The sequence below is a fragment of the Bombus terrestris genome, chromosome 14, assembly GCF_910591885.1.
Source record: "Bombus terrestris chromosome 14, iyBomTerr1.2, whole genome shotgun sequence".
NCBI classification, from domain to species: domain Eukaryota; kingdom Metazoa; phylum Arthropoda; class Insecta; order Hymenoptera; family Apidae; genus Bombus; species Bombus terrestris.
This window is the reverse complement of record NC_063282.1, coordinates 4,659,651-4,675,976: the sequence shown is the minus strand read 5'-3', so window position 1 is coordinate 4,675,976 and position 16,326 is coordinate 4,659,651. Positions and strand designations below refer to the sequence as shown.

Below are 16,326 nucleotides of genomic sequence, written 5' to 3'. Positions count from 1 at the left end.
GAATTCCTATGCAAGTTATTTTGCGCATGTTAACCGACGTGCGATTCCACCAAGCACGCTAGACACCATTAAAAGTTGTCATAACGTTTGACGTTGCATCGAAATTTTCCCGTTGCACGCCGATAAGCGTTGTAAAAGTAAACACGAAATATTCCGCTGCGCGCGTATTATATAAACGGTTAATAATACAGCTAAAGAAATGGCACTTGAACAGAAATTTATCTCACGCTCTGAATATTACATGTAATTAGTTTCTAACCCTTAATTAGTACCGTTGATAATAACACATATAACAGGTTGTGCTTTAATGTAAGGTTACTTAATCTCAGGTTGTTTAAATTTATATTTTGTTTCTCTTGTTCTTCGTTTTATTTTCTCCCCTTCCTCGGGCAAGGAATTCGAACATTATTAATTGAATAGAAAATATTCCTAGACTGTATGGATGCTTGTTTAATTATGTGGAAATATTCAAAATCGGATATTCGTTTATACGTGTTTAACGATTGAAACAGATCCTTTATTTAGGTTCCATTTCTTTAGCTATGATTGCAAAAATATGAATTTGAATAAACATCCGCAGTCTCGATATGCTTCATGAAAAGCACAGCAGTCACATTGATCAATTCCGTAAATTAAAAAATAGAATAACGTTAGAAACGCTGTTTTCTAAATTTACCATTATTTAGTCATCTTCATGTACGAACTCGTGAAAATCATTTGTTTCTTGATAATTCACTGTTAATCGTGTACTTAATTAATGAAAAGTAGAGTCAAGTCAATTTCGCTTTTAAGCCTGCTGCGTTCTTCGTATCATTTTCGCCTCAGCTAACGTTTTCCCGTTACCAAAATGTGTCTTAAGCGTAGAGTAGATACGAAAGACCTGTCATCGATACGCATAAAATATGAATAGCCAAATTTTGAAGAACAGCGTATGTATTAAACAAGAAACACCATACACGAAGATACTCACCTCGGTACCAGGGGAGTAAAGTTTCTGAGATCTGAGCTGTTCCAGGATGAACTTATGCCTAAGTGAATCCCCACTGTCATCGTCAGCCTCGGAAGATGGTGGCCTGGTGGCAACGGACAGATCCATGGGGCTGACCTCGTTGTTGTTCAGCCTTTGCTTCGATCTATCCTCCGCTGGCAACAGCATCGTCTTCCTCTCGTACTCCAATATCTCACTGGAACTCTCCTCCAACGCTTCCAACTCATCGTCCTCCTTTTCAGACTCATCGGACACTTCCACCATCCGGCTGCTTATCGGCTTGAAGTTCTTGCGCTTGTTACGCGGCTTTTGGATACTCGTGATCTGCAGCTGGGCCTGGCCCTCGTACTGGGAGTCGCTGTCCTGATCGGCGGTCCCCCGCCGGGTCGTTGCGTAGTTGTACACCGAGTCGGAAAGCATCTCCGCTGATGAGAAAGGAACCGGAGCATCAGACACCGAGGCAGGTGCAGACTCCGGGTCCTTCGACCCGGGAAAAGCGAGGAATCTTAGCTCACACTCGACTCTCCGCTGATGGGAAAGTAACCGGAGTATCAGACACTGATACACAGGGGTGAATATTGGGTCCACGGACCCGGAAAAGCGAGGAATCTTAGCTCACAATCGATCTTTCGTTTCTTTAATTCTTTTTAATCGCCCTTGTTCGGCAAATTATTACAGCTTCTATTTGTCATAAATTACTTTTTGATTTTGGTCCAGTGAAAGATCGAATATCTTTATGATCAGAGAGATTTATTTCTGAACCAGTGAAAATTGCAATTTTTCGTGATAAAGAGATCCGCTCTTTGTCCAGTAGAAGATCCGATTTTCGTAATCCGAGAGACACACGATTGGCGGAATCGATTTGCTTTAGGGCGAATGCAGACCCCGTTGCCACGATAGGTCGAGGCTCATCGAACAGGATGCAGTTGGAAGGACCAAAAGTTATTTACAAATCGCGAACCGAGCGATCTCTAACTGGACACAGGTGTGCTGCAGCGCGACGAATCTAACTGTTACTCGATATATATTTCGTTTTCTTCGATTCTTCCTAATCGGCCTTATTAATCGAATTCTCGATGCTTTATTCGACTTCTCTCTTTAATCCAGTAGAAGATTGAATATTTTTCCGATCGAACAGATACAAAGGATGGAATTCAAAGGACCAATTCGTTAATTACGAATGTTACTTGCGAATCTCGAATCGAGCGATGTTTAACTGGAGGACGCGAAGTATGTTGCAGCGCAACGCGAAGGCCGTTCTGCCCGCTTGTCGCGAATGAATTTTTAACATTAATTAGAATTCAACCGGTCCGTACGAACGTTAATTGAACGTTCTTGGAATCGTTGAAGGAGCCGAGCGCGGCTATTACGATTCGATCAAACGGGACGGCGCATGACGCAATTGCAAGGCTGGCTATGTTTCCTCGCTAAAGTATCGTAACGAGGGGTTGCTGTGCGGTGATACATTAGCAAAAGGGAGTGTCTTACTGGGGCCATACGGGCTGGTTACGGCGGACATCTCGAATCTCCTCAATCGGCCGGCTCTTCAATGCATTCTGTAACAGAAAAACACGAGCAAACGTCATTTTCATTTGTATTTTACATCTGGACGGTTTAAACGGACTAATTTTTTTCTTGCCTTAAATTGAACTGAATTTGACAATGCATAATAGAATTCTGTTAGATCGCATAGTTTTCATCACGATGGTGTTTCGTCATTTGATATTTAGACGATGGAAGCAAACGAACGATTTAACGTGTACGTGTATGATATATGTATATAGTTAATTGGAATTGAAGCAATGTAATTGTATTTCTGTCTTACTAATATTATCAAGAACACTTGCGTGTTAGGTAATTGCGGAAGCGAAGAATCTGATAGCAAGTATTTTCACTGATTTCGCGATTCTAGTGGTTAAGGAAATTACATGTTTATTTTATGTAGCTTTTATTTTTGTTGATATGCTGCATTACTACATCAATCATTGTTGTTTCTTAAATTACTTATCCTCGATCTCATGTCTTACAAATACAATCCAATAATCCGACGTCACATTATAGGAGTTTTGTCGCAGTTCATTTCTGAGAAATGATACGTTTCAAGGAAATCTATTTGCATTATCAGTAATTAACAAAAACAAATTTGCCTGCAGCAATCTATGAGAAATTCGATCGAATACGAATCCACCGAGAAACAGAATACGAATCACGCAAAATGTTAAACGTGGCTCAAACTGCAGAGGGTTGATATCTTCAGCCTCTACCGCGAGTCGACGTTTCCCCTAAATTTGGTTAATAAACCACCAATGAGAATAAGGAACGGTGGTTCCCTGCACAGCTGACACAATCGTCGGAACGTGGAAAGAATTCCCCGACACGTCTCGGTTATCTATTTCTGTGTCAGTGCGAAAGTGGGTTAAAGCAAGTTCAGCGAAACCCCTGTGTGTTGCCCGGGCCTGTTACAGGCTGCCGAGTGCCGAACCAAGAACCCGTCCACGTTCGCACCACTGGAACGAGACGCGAGAACAAGGCGAAAACAAAGGCACGTCGCCGTAACAAAAGCTACGCTGATATACGAGCGCTGCTCGGTCAGCCGAGTAGACGGGCCTGCGATAACATGAAACGAGGGACAATTCGTTTCTACGTTGGCGAAACCGCGTCCATTTTCGTAGCGTCTCGATGCTCCTTTCGAATTAGCCGTCGATCACTCGGAACCGCCAATTCGTGGAACTTGAGCAATTGGAACTGGATAGTTCACGAGTCGAGCGTAATTTCACCCTCAAACGTTCTTTCCGCTAAATTTTTATTTTCATTGAAAGAGTCCATTGAAGGAAGATATCATCGAGCATTTAACTTACGAAGGGTTGGATTAATATAGCAGACGCATCGACAGGTAGAAACGGTGAATTTTTACGCATTTACGGGAAACTTGAAGATACGCAAATACACGAAATGCACGAAGTTATATTCACAAAAATACCAAAATACCAATTTTCACCCAGTTTATCTATGAAGGGTGAAATATTCGTAATTAACGATCACGTACAAATTTCACAAGGAGCCGAAACGTGGTCTATTAACGTGATAGATAATTCTGTGATCTGCGATGCAATGGAGGTAGTGTGATATATACATATTTTCAATTCACTATCTCGATCTCAATTATTACATAGAATTGTTAATGTGGAAGCAATTAAAAGCCAACAAACTTGTTTGCAGGAATTGAATTAGCTGTGGCAGTCGTTCTTCTCGTTTCATCATTCGTTAATCATTTATTTCAGGCTGTTGATTACCAGTTAGCTCTCTCAATCGATTTGGATGACTCCGCCGGAGGCATCCATGGCTCGCTGCCTAATTCGGCCTGAAAATCGTTAGTTCCGTTTTTGCCTGGTTCATTATCGGTTATTTATTTCCGCACTAAAACTGCCCCATTAAAGATCCCCGACGAATATGGCAACGCGACCGTTCAGCTGCGCCACAAGAAACCATTTTCCCCCGACGTGGTCGCTCCGAAATTCCATCTTGCCCTCCGCGACAAGAACATCTTCCATTCTACAGTAGACTTACGGGACGAGACACGAACTGTCATTCTTGATCTACTTGTTCACTGACAAAGTCAACCCTGATGCTGGATCCACGTTACTATTCGCGAACGGTACGCAAGCAGTTCACGAACTATATTTGTTGGCGTCGTGGTGGCTTCTGGCACTTTTGCCACCAGCGTACAGCAAGTAAATTCGTCAACGATTCTCGCCGATATTTCCCTCTACCTACCATTTCTTACTCCTACAATACTTCATATAATTTTAATAATTTATGCATATAAAATGAGACCTCGTTCTAATAAACTGTTCAATTTGAATGACCTTTTATTCGCGCCAGATTCAGGTATTTGCGGTCTGCTTTAAACGGCACTGGCGATTCTCCTTTCTCGACTTTCTTACGCATCGTCGTCCAATTAACCCCTCGAGAACGAAACTGGTTTCGTGATTAAGGAAAGGGTATCTTATCTCCGTTTCTTCGACATAAATGACGCGATGCTTGAAATGTTTGAACGTCATTGATTATTTCAAGAAATGAACTAAACAAACACCGCGTCGATATCGGGTCAAATAAAAATTATCTTTGTCCGCACATTCTAAACAGTCGGAATCCAACGAACTCTACAGGACATTCGGATTAGCCGAAAAACCAGTACACGTGGAAGGTGGTATTGTGTTCTCGTTGACTGAGCAAAAAGAATCCCATCTAAGGTGAATTTCCCTAGTGGGCACGGCGGAAGTTGAACGCGATTGGAGCGTGCGTACTAGGCGGGCCACGTGAGTCTGTTCGAAGCGTGGATACAAGAGGCATTCTCAACGGGGATGTAACACGAGTGGACGATATGTCCGAGCGAGAGACCAGGCTCTTTTTTTGCTGACTATACACAGAAGGGATAATTAACATCTGTTACAGTACGTATAGCGAGCGGGCCGCCCCGTTTCACCCCCACCATCGCCAACGGGGCGGACCTTGAATACATTATCACCCTGTTTGCACATGTACGTACGTAGAACCGGGCCGTCGAATCGGAGTGCAGCGCGATCGACCCTGAACAATGGGATCCGAGTGTCTTTGTCGTCGCTGCGCAAGGTACATCTTTCCTCTTCTCCGTGAAATCCTTCCATTTTTCTACCCTTGCGCGCCGTTAACACGTTAACGATGGTAAAATGGTTCAAAGAAGGTACACGGTACCGAAAAATGTTTCACATGATATTGTCGAAGAAGGTGTTGGCAAATGCGATATAATATTTACTTGTAGCGTATAGCAACTAGGCTAAGGATGGCATAAGAGCAAAGGAAGGATGAGCGAAGTGCGTGGCTAGGAAAATAATAAAAATAGAAAAGTCGCGTTTGTAAATCGGATAAATTATTATTATTGTAAACGATATTATGTAATAAAATGTTTGGCAACGATGAAATGTCCTGGTGTTCTTTTTTCTTTTTTAATCTACCGCTGTTCCCAAGACAAGATACGGAAAATTCGCGTGGCAGTCAACGTGTTAAAGAAACGTTGGAACTAAAATTAACTAAGCCCAAGTCTGACGTGATTCATAAATCTTTATGTTTCAATCTTGTTTGAATAAGCAAAAGCGATAGCAGAGAAATTAGTAAAATAAAAACAAAGAACAGCTAGATCGCTGTTAATTAGTAAAAGGAACTTAAAACATTAAGAAAAGGATTTCAAAATTCCTTTTCGATAATCTGTAGACATGGAAGGAATTTCGCCTGAGAACTCATTGTCTGCTGCGTCTGTTCTTTCGAGGAAAGAGAAATTCCTGGTTCGTTGGCCTAGATTCTTGGGGTGCCGGTCTCGAACCCATCGAGAATAAAAGTCGGAAAGTGTCCACGCCGGGAAACCTTGAAATTCTTCGGACTATTATTCGCGTACGGTTGCAAAAAGCCACGACCGAGCTCCTAATGATTCAATTTGAATGGAAGACGCACGCGCGCGTGCACTGGGGGGTGATTAGGAAAAAAAAAGTCGAGCAAACGATTCGCGCGTTACGCCTCGACGATGATGAATTCAGGCTGGTTACCGCGAATGGAAGAGCCGGTTGGGGCTGGCTCGCGATGCTCGATGGATATTGAGACATTTTCCTAGGACTTGCTCCTTCCTTTTCTTTCGCCGAGGTAAAACTTGAAACCTAGAATCCTTAATGAACGTTGTCACACTTGAGGAAACAACTCGGGAATGGTGTTTCTTCGGGATTCTGGTTTTTATTCGCTGTCATTTACGAGATAAACTTTATTACTTAAGTTAGAATTTTCTATCAATTAACTTGTCTTTTTGCCGATAGCAGATATAGTTGGAATTTTTTCAATTATTTCAAGAAGATCGAAAAGAAGAAAAATTACGTTGATCAATTCCATCTGTCAAAGTACAGAGAAATTTTCCATCGAATTCTGAAAAATTACTCTTTCGTTATCCTAAGCTCTACGTATTGGGATAGATATAGATAAACAGCGACGATTACAAAAATCATTCTTTCGAGGACTCTGAAACTTACGATCATTCGTGGTATCTTTCCATGATAAATAAAAAATTCATCATTCATTCATCAATTCATCAAACATCGAGCACTAATTAGATCGCTGAAGGCACAAAAGAAATTTCATCTTTTAATCTCTTTCTCCTGGGTTTCTGTTTTTATTAACCAAACTGTCGATGTAAGGAACGGTTGCCTAATTTTCTAGAAACATTAAGAGGTGTTCGAAAACTTCGTACGATTCTTTGGAGGCGTGGAATTTAGGTTTGGATACAAACCATCCAATTTACCTACGGAAGACTAATTACGTACTTGGTTAATGAAATTGAGAAATCCACAAAAAGTGGACTTAATCAGTTATCTCTAGAGATATTCATATCTGTCTGAAGATTGTAATATTCGTAATAAATTACTCGGAGCGTAACCGTCGTTGCCAGTTTCCCAGTAAATCATCTCGTCGAGCGAGCAGATCACCGCCACTACCCTTGGAATCTGTACAAGAAACCGCGTCTAACAGACTCAACAGACCAGAGACTCCATATATCGTAGCGAAGAAAAATTGAGTAGAAACAGGCCACTGGGCGTTCTGATCCCGAGGGAATTCGATCGAAGGTCAACGTTCGCGTGCAACAAGATCGTTCAAGGTGCGTTCAAGTTAAAGCCGACGAACGCCATAGCTTTTCCTGCGCTTTGCTTAAATTCAGTAGCGACGAATCGTTCAAAAGCCAAATGCGATTAACACCGCATTTGGCAATTTTTTTTTAATTTTACCCTCGAAACTGTCGATCGATGCTTATCGATCTTTTTCTACCTTTTGTTGCACAGGGATTACCATAATCAATAATATACCGTAACTGGAATATTTTTGGAACATGCGATACGCGACTATCTAGCGAGGGGCGTCGACTACTTTTCCCTTCGATCGTTAAACGAAAAAATGACAGCAGCCAAAAAACAACGATAGCTGTGAATGTCCTGTCTGGAATCAACTGTAATGTATCTATTTACAATATACTTTTTGCCGAGAATTTTGTATGGTAGAAAAAGCGATTGAAAATCGCTGGTCTAAAAGGCACTGTAGCAGAAAGGAACGATCACGAATTCTGGCAACGCGTGTACGAGGCAAGCCAGAAGAGACAGTAGCAGAGTCGTGAGAGTGGTGGCTACACTCGACATAGCTCGACGCTGATGCCGATACCAGAAGCAGGAAAACAAAAAAGCAGGCGACGTAACGCGTTCGTTCGTCAAACACTTGAATGTAATGTTGCCAGGCCTGGGGGCTGGACGGGCCTCGTGGCTTTTCAAGTGTCTGCTGGAATACCGGTAGATTATTCAAATTCGCCAGCGACTTAAAGCCTTAAAATAAGCGTTGCTTATCTCTCCGACGTATTTCCTCGAGTGGGTCTCGATCGTTCGGGAAAACGACGTTTGCCTCTGGTCCGCGTGTAATTGTTTTCCTGAGACGTTACTTTTTTTTGACATTGCTTTCGAGTATCAGTATGCTTGGCGTAAAATTGCACTTTCAAACTTGGTCGTCGTGAACTCGACTTTCCGATTACTATTCGTCCGCTGTGGATCGTACACTTGCTGTTATAGAGTGGATATTTGTACGAATTTACACTTTTATGAAAATAATTGAAAGAAAGAGACGTTGATAGAGATTTGATTCGTTTATTTAACATCGTAAGGAATCCTGTATTTTGTATATTTATGTTGCTCCACATCATGTGATTCAGATCCGCGACGAACTCATTAATCATATTTAATCGTTATAAGATATGACCTATTGCAGTTTTTTTACTACAGGTCTTTAGACATTAATTATTCTCTTGTTTACCAAGATGATTATTCAGACATAAAAATTCGAGGATTGCAGGCTTAAGAATATCTCGTTGCGCTTCGATACTCGTACCTTAGAAACGACGAAGAAATCGTGCTGAACCTCTGCGTTCTGGCCCTACAAGATGAAAGCATCTGGCCCTAGAAACACTTGCCTATCTGTTTCAAACTGAACAGTTTTTAAAGTCACTGTACCGGCGAATAGCAGTTCAAAGCTAACCATATCGCTAAACTGCTGACATCAATCATCTCTGCATTACCTCAACCAGTTCAAACGGTATTCGAAGCAGTCGGAACCGTGTCTCGGACAGGGACGCGCGTGGTGAAACAACGGAAGGCACGTAGAAGCGGCCAGCAAGTGCAACAATCGTTTTCTAACTATTCTCTCGACTTCGCGGAGACGATTCACGTGCGCGCACGGTTAGGTGGATCGCGAAGACGGCGAGAGAACACCAACCATGCTTCTTCTCTTGCGAGAAACTCGGGGAAGAGAAACGAGACGACGAGCTACCGGGCTAGAAAGAGGGCGAGTGTGTTCATAAGATATGGTGTGAAACACGAGGAGGCCGAGATTAAAGAATGAAAAACATAGAATTCTGAGAACTGGTTGAAGTCATAATATTCGTAATTTCAAGCTGCGCCTTGTGGCGACCGTCTTCTGCGTCGTTGAAATTAATGTGAGCGGAAATAAAATTCCTCTCCGTCTCGCCCCGTGGTCCCTTCCACGCGCGCGCGAGCTGCCTAACGGCTTGTTCCCTCCTCTTCTTCTCGCTTTTCTCTGCCGTATAGCCGAGCGACAGAGAGGAAGAAAGGGAGAGAGAAGGAAAGAAAGAGAGAGAGAGGGTATACGACAAGTGGAGGAACGTTTAAACGGTTCGAGCGGCGTGCAAATAAATTCGCAGCGCCGCCGCCGCCACCGCCGCCGCACTGGGAGAGAGAACGATGTTTGCCTCCAATATTTGGATTTCGACGATGTCAAAAGAATTACTGACATCGAGCCGCGCCGTGGGAGGGAGAGATTCACTTCGTTTACTCGTTCCTGTCGCGACCTAATTAATAATCACGTGAGAAATACGGGAAATATAGAGGAAGTTACGTTGATAAAATATAAGAGCCACTTGCGTATCGAACGCTAGAGCGATACGTACACGAATGTTCTAATATTTTGAAAACCCTATACGACTATCGAATAGCAACAGGGGAAATACAAAGGAAATCTTTCAGGAAACTATGAATGATACTTGTGAATCGAATACTGCGAGAAACTGAAACTTTACAATTGGTAGGATAGTGGATGAAATACTTAGGAAATAGAAAATATATATCGAGTAGAAAAAATGAAAGAAATGTTTATTCGTTTTTCTATACTTATAACTAGGTCATTAGGTTATTGCAGTGATGACGTTAAGAAACAGGAAAAATAGAGAAGGAATTTTATTTCTTAAGAAATCGTAATTACTACTTGCGAATTAAACAGCATCAGAAACCCAGACTCTACGATTACGTGTGGAATAAAAAAATGAAATATTCAACGAACAAGGAAGATGAAAAATGGAGAACGCGAGACATTTGACATACTTAATAACAGCATAAGAAGCAGGAAAAATACGGAAGCAATGCCTTTTAAGATACTGTAATCGCCATCTGTGAATCTTGGACTAATAGTCCAAGGATACCATAATTCTAAAGAATCGAAGATAAGACACGGTGGCTTGCTCAACAAATTCGCTCAACACCTCGCTCAAGTAAAATTGTTATCTGTGAATACTCATTCTTTCTATGAATAAAATTAAGAAGGTGAAACTTCTGTACGTTTTCTAAATTTCCTAATACTTGGAACTCTATTCTCTATGAACCTGTAGTGGAACAAGTAGTTAGTTTGTACATGTAACTCGAATACATTAATTCTCCCACTACTCGTTCGTTCATAAAATAAGAGTTCACATTCGGACAAGTAGAAAGAGTCAACAGATGTTCGCCTATTCGGACATTAATAAAGAAAAATATTCCTCGAATAAATCGAGTTTATTTCGTTCGAGTAAACATATACACTGCATTACGAATGCATTAAGAAAAAAAACCGTTGTCCTAACTGTAAGGAATCGCGACTGTAAAATTAGTTGTGGAACGGAAAGCGAAACGAATCGAGCGAATGGAAACGGTAATGAGGATGGAAATTGAAAGAAATCTTAGAAAACTGGATGGAACTACGTACATGCCATTATAACATAACTCGTGCGTCGGTAATCTCTATGCAAATGATCGTGGTTCGAACAAAACCCGTCGGGAGCTAGCGAAACGCGATGGCAAAGAGAAGAAGACTAGATGGGGGCAGGAAACAAGGGCAAACGCTTCGAAGAGGACGTGTCTCGTTTACGGGGATTAGGATAAAGCTACGAAGGCCCTTCCTCTTCTACTACTCGGTTCCTTATGTTCGTCCTTTTCTATCTCAGCTTCAGCTGGCTTTTTATCTGGCCAGCTTTTACATCCTTCTCTTTATTTCTTTCTCGCTTTCACGCTGTTCTCGTTCAGCATTCTCTTCTGCTGCTCTCTCTGTGTTCCACGTAAAACGCCTCGAATGCCGGCGGCGCGCCGTTAAAAATAGAGCACGCAACGACTTACTAATCTGGTTAGGGCTACTTAGCGTAACTCCAACTATTTAGACCTGGATACGGTTACGGTAGTTAGGCCGCCTCTATCGGCTCTAAGTAGACCCAACGAGGACCAGAGGGGATCACCTTCTATCCTCCTACTCTTTCTTCTTCCTTCTATTTCTTTTTTCCCTTCGCTCTTCTTCGTTTCACGAAACACGCTAAAACGTCTTAATGGCTTCGCTGCTCGCGCGGAAAAACGCGACTTCGAGATCTCTTTCTCTCTCTCTCTCTCTCTCTCTTTTTCTCTGACCTCTGTATACTGGAACTGGGGTTATTCGAGCCAACCCGAGATTCAACCTCTTAAGACACGTTAAAATTCAATCTGCGACTTTGCATGCTTGTTTTACATCTCGCGGCACCATTAGTCTTAAAATTTGATCTCCATCAACTTCGCACGCGGTGATTAAACTTGTCGTAGCTATATCATGAGACATCATTGGTATTTTAATGTAACTGTATGTAACTGGTATTTTAATGTAATGTAATGTAATTTCAAGTTCAGCAATTGTTTGCTTCAGCGGCCGGGCATTACGCAAGAGCTAACACAGTGATAGAATAATTTCCAGGAATAAAGTGACGTATCCACGCCACTGAATTATCATAATTACAACTGAGAACATTAAAACGTTAAAGAAACTTTCGTGCTTTTCGCGAGTGGGATTATATCCGCGTAGTTATTGGATGTAAGTACACGATGTATTTCTTTGTTTATCATGTCACCAACAACGAACGAATGCAACAGCCTGTTTGAAAACGTAGATCGCTTAAAAATTGTTCGTAAATCGATTTAGCGAATTACAAGGCAAATTAGCTTGATTACTATACTCTTATAGAAATAATTTTAGTGTATATATATATATATTTGTGTGTATATCTGATTTGTTCGTTCACGGAAGGAATGTAGATGTTTCGATTTAACGAGCCTGGTGTAAAAAGACGTGAAAATTGACCGGTTTCACGACTTCAACACAGAGGCCCGCCTTTTTTCGGGTTTCAATTATTCGCGTTTAATGGAGGCGTTGTTATCGTGACCGACGATTCGATTTCTGCATGGACGATGCACGTCGCGGGCCTTCAAGGCTAATTAACGAGTGAGCGCCGGGTAATTAATCGATGGATGGACCGGGGGACGTGCGGACAGGGAAGGCTTGGCCGTTTCTACCTCCCACGAGAGTCGTTTCATGATCCTCCAGGTGTACAAACTTTCGATGTTCTTCGAGCAAGAATCCCTACGTACACGAATCTAGACGAAACAAATAACTCATTATCCTCTGTTCTTTAAACAAAAGAAGGAAGATAAGAAGCTGTTTATGGTGAATGGAAAATTTGATACGCTGTGGAACCCAAGGAACTTCTGCACGAAATATAAACGCGAGAAGCATGAAAGGAACATTGGTAAATGAATTTTTTCTATAATATAATCCTTAGTAATAGAAGAAAAATGGGAGAAAATTGGCAAGTTGTTAATGAAAAATTGAATCCGGTGGACCAATTTTGGCAGCTGCGCTGTCAAACACAGAATGAAACTAAATTCATGAATTTCCATAGATGGGACGAATCGTTAATTCTCTTCTGATCTACAATTAAACGCTGGATAATAAAAAGAAGATGCGTGGGGTGAGCAGATTACGTGCGAATAATAAAAATATCGAACGTGAAACTAAGATTCGCAGATATCTGCATTTGAGTTTCCTCTCTGCTTCAAACAAAGGCAGCAGACTGGAAGAAATCTAATGAACGGAAAATTCGAAGAATAGATCAATTTATATACGATGACACGTATATGAAACATAGATACATTAAAAATGAGATCATAATCCATAAATGCTCGTACACAGAACGAATAACTAATTTCCCCTGCCTTCTGCGCGAAACAAAGGAACGAAAAGGAAACTGTTGAATGGAAAATTCGATGCGTGGATGAACGCTGACGGACCATGCGAAATATGCTCACACGTGCTGGCGCAGCCGTCGCGACCCCTGTGATCTGTCCGAAAACGAGATTTCGAAAATCCGTTATTTAAATAAGGAGGGTCCCGAGGGTACGGAGTATAGAGGAACCAGCGACACATCGAAAAAGGAAGAAAGGGAAAGAGGATGAAATTGAACACACACACACACACAAGCGCACACACAAAGAAAGAAAAAAAGGCAAGAAGACGAAACGGGGGATGGAGAAAGCGGGTTGAATGATTTTATAAAATTAATAGTAAAGGGTAGCTCTGCATTTGCTATTATGCGCATATGCAAATAGGACGGAAGGGGTGGCGGGGTTCTGGATGAATTCGTGGATCGAATCCACGGAAAGGGTATAGGAAGAAGGGAGAGAGTATGATGAGAAGAAGAAGGGGGAAGAGAAAAGAGGCAGTCGGTGAAGAGAAGGGACGAGCGTGCAGGCTGCAAGGCATTAAAACTTCCGAGATTTATAGTGGCACGGACTGGTCTGGCCTCGCTCGATTCGGGGTAGCTTCCACTAAAAAGGGGGGGCCATATTGCTGGTAACGAGCAAAGAAGGGGCGGACTATCGGGGATGCGTAATATTTCGTTCCAAGGATTTTAATGCGCAAGTACGGGGCGACTTGTATAATCCGGACTCCTGGCAACTGTAGGGGGACCCAATCCTTTATACTTTTTACCTCTGTTGCGATACCACCTCCAATAATTCCTTGGATTATTCGATCAATCCATGATTCGAATTCTTTACATTCCGCGAAGAAGGAATAGCCTTTGCGTGAAAAATGATTTTTCTCTGAGAGGGAGATTTCTTCGAGTCTACTCTCTAATAATCGCGGAGGGATCAATTTTCTGTTGCGATATAACTTGTGATGATTCTTTGCATCACTCGGATCAATCCTAGGTTTGCGTCCCTTTCAATTCCTAACGAAGGAGAACTTTTCTCTCGCACGAGAAATACAGTTCTTTGACATCGTCGGATTTTTCCAATTCATCTTCCAACGATCGTGGGAGAACCAATTGTCTTTTCATCTCGGTCGCGATGTGACAATTCCAAGGATTCCTCGAAACACCCCTGCAATTTCTAGTTATTTCTATTCCGTAAAGAATCGTTCCTGTAAAATTATACACCTGGCAGTGTCGAGAAAATAAAGTCGACATTTGCAAGTTTTATGATTCTGCGATCGTCTTTAGTGCTGAAGATTTCGATGAAAAGTCGCAAGCGTTGGTTATTCGATCGGAGTTGCACAGAGTCGTGGCACCCGGGACGAGCTGAAATATAGTCGGTCCGACACCAGGGAATCTCTGGTGAAGAAAACGATCGTGTTGCGAGTTGCCGAAGAAAGCGAGCATTCAGGCTCCGCGCGTTTCTTCAGCCGAGGAGACGTTTCGTCCATAAAAAGAGACCCCGCTGGAAGCGCCAATCGTTTCGCTTGGCAAGTGTAACGTTTACAGGCTGCCTCTAATTGGTGTTCGAGGCTGATGAACGCCAATGAAACATGGAAAAGATGGGAACGTACGATACACGTTTGCTGTCTGCTCTCTCTTTCTCTCTCTTTCTCTCTCTATGAGTTCTGTGCCGTGTAACTCGCAAAAATCAAACCGGCACGAAGAGAAACGGTTTTACCAAATACGCGAGTCGCTAGAAGACGCTAGACGCCATGTAAGATCGGCCATTTATCCGCGAACACCTTGTTTCGTTTTCATCTGCAATGTAAACGCTCGTTTATAATCGTCGTTCGACGACTATTGATTAATTATCATTTAGCTTACAGTGAACATTATTTTTTCGAAAGTTCTGGTCACTTTATTACGAAGCTGATAGCGAAATACAAGGAACAGAGTGTCGGACGTAAAGTGTTACGATCTTTGCTTTATAAAACGATACGAAAGCTCGAAGAGAATTTTACAAGACGTGGCCTGTCGTAATCAATTCCAAACGCTGTCGTCTTTGAAGAAGGAAGAAAAGCAGGTGTTGCTCGATAATCTATTATCGGCGCTCAAACAGATATTCAAAAAGAATATCGCGGACCGTCGTCATCTTGTGTCATCGACTCTTTTCTTTTTTTCTTTCTACTATTGAACAAACAAGCAATAAGAACAGCTTTGTCTGAAATCACCTCGGCCGATCGTTTTTGCATGATCAAGGAGATGAAATATATCGCGTAAACGAAAGATTATGGAGGAATCGAAGAAGGAGGAGTCGGATAGATGTCCTGGAGATCGCTGCGTTACGTTCTTACCAGATGTTTTAGGCTGCCTGTCAGTCGAGAAGAGCATCGACGATCCCGAAGGCTTGATTGATTCCTAATAGCGCGACCGACAAGAAACCAATCGAGATGTAACGCTCGTCCGCGGCTAATGAATAATGGAAAAATTTGCTCTCCTTTCGGACACGGCTCATCCGAGCACGAGTTTTCTGAATTATTGGCCGATACCGTTAACCTCGTTCCAGTACACTTGCTCGTCATTTTTCCCCTCTCTACTTTATATTAATAACTTATAAATACATCTACAGACTCTGATCACTGGTTAATTAGAATCGCTTAAAATTTTCGACGTGTTTCATTCTTTTAGCGAAATTCAGAGACGTACAGGAATTCTACTGGTTTGGCAACTAAGTGATTTTGTCAATACCACCTAATGACAAAATCAATAGTATCAAATTTTGTTAATTACTGTAAGTTGTTTCATATATGTCAGTATTTATATTTTCTCGCGTTCCTTTTCGCTACAGCTGATATCACATTCTGAATTTTTGTTTCCAACTGATGCAACGTAACGATGGCGAGCAACGAGCAGCGACTTACAGATATTTCCAATGGCTCTCAGATCATCCGATCGTGGATCGTTACCTGATCGT

General features: G+C 42.0%; 1 protein-coding gene across 4 annotated transcripts in view; it reads right to left on the bottom strand.

Annotated features, from left to right (window-relative positions):
- LOC100652294 overlaps positions 1-16,326 on the bottom strand; it is a 122,668-nt gene that overhangs the window by 70,309 nt on the left and 36,033 nt on the right. For 3 of the 4 annotated variants that reach the window (XM_012316133.2, XM_020866448.2, XM_012316135.2), the window contains exons 1-2: positions 2,477-2,544; positions 971-1,516 (exon numbers count right to left, since the gene is read on the bottom strand). In XM_012316133.2, coding sequence (XP_012171523.1) covers positions 971-1,516; positions 2,477-2,485 — 555 coding nt within the window. In that variant the 5' untranslated portion in view covers positions 2,486-2,544. Of the gene's footprint in view, positions 1-970; positions 1,517-2,476; positions 2,545-16,326 lie in introns of those variants that run through there. The other variant, XM_012316134.3, reaches the window with a different exon arrangement.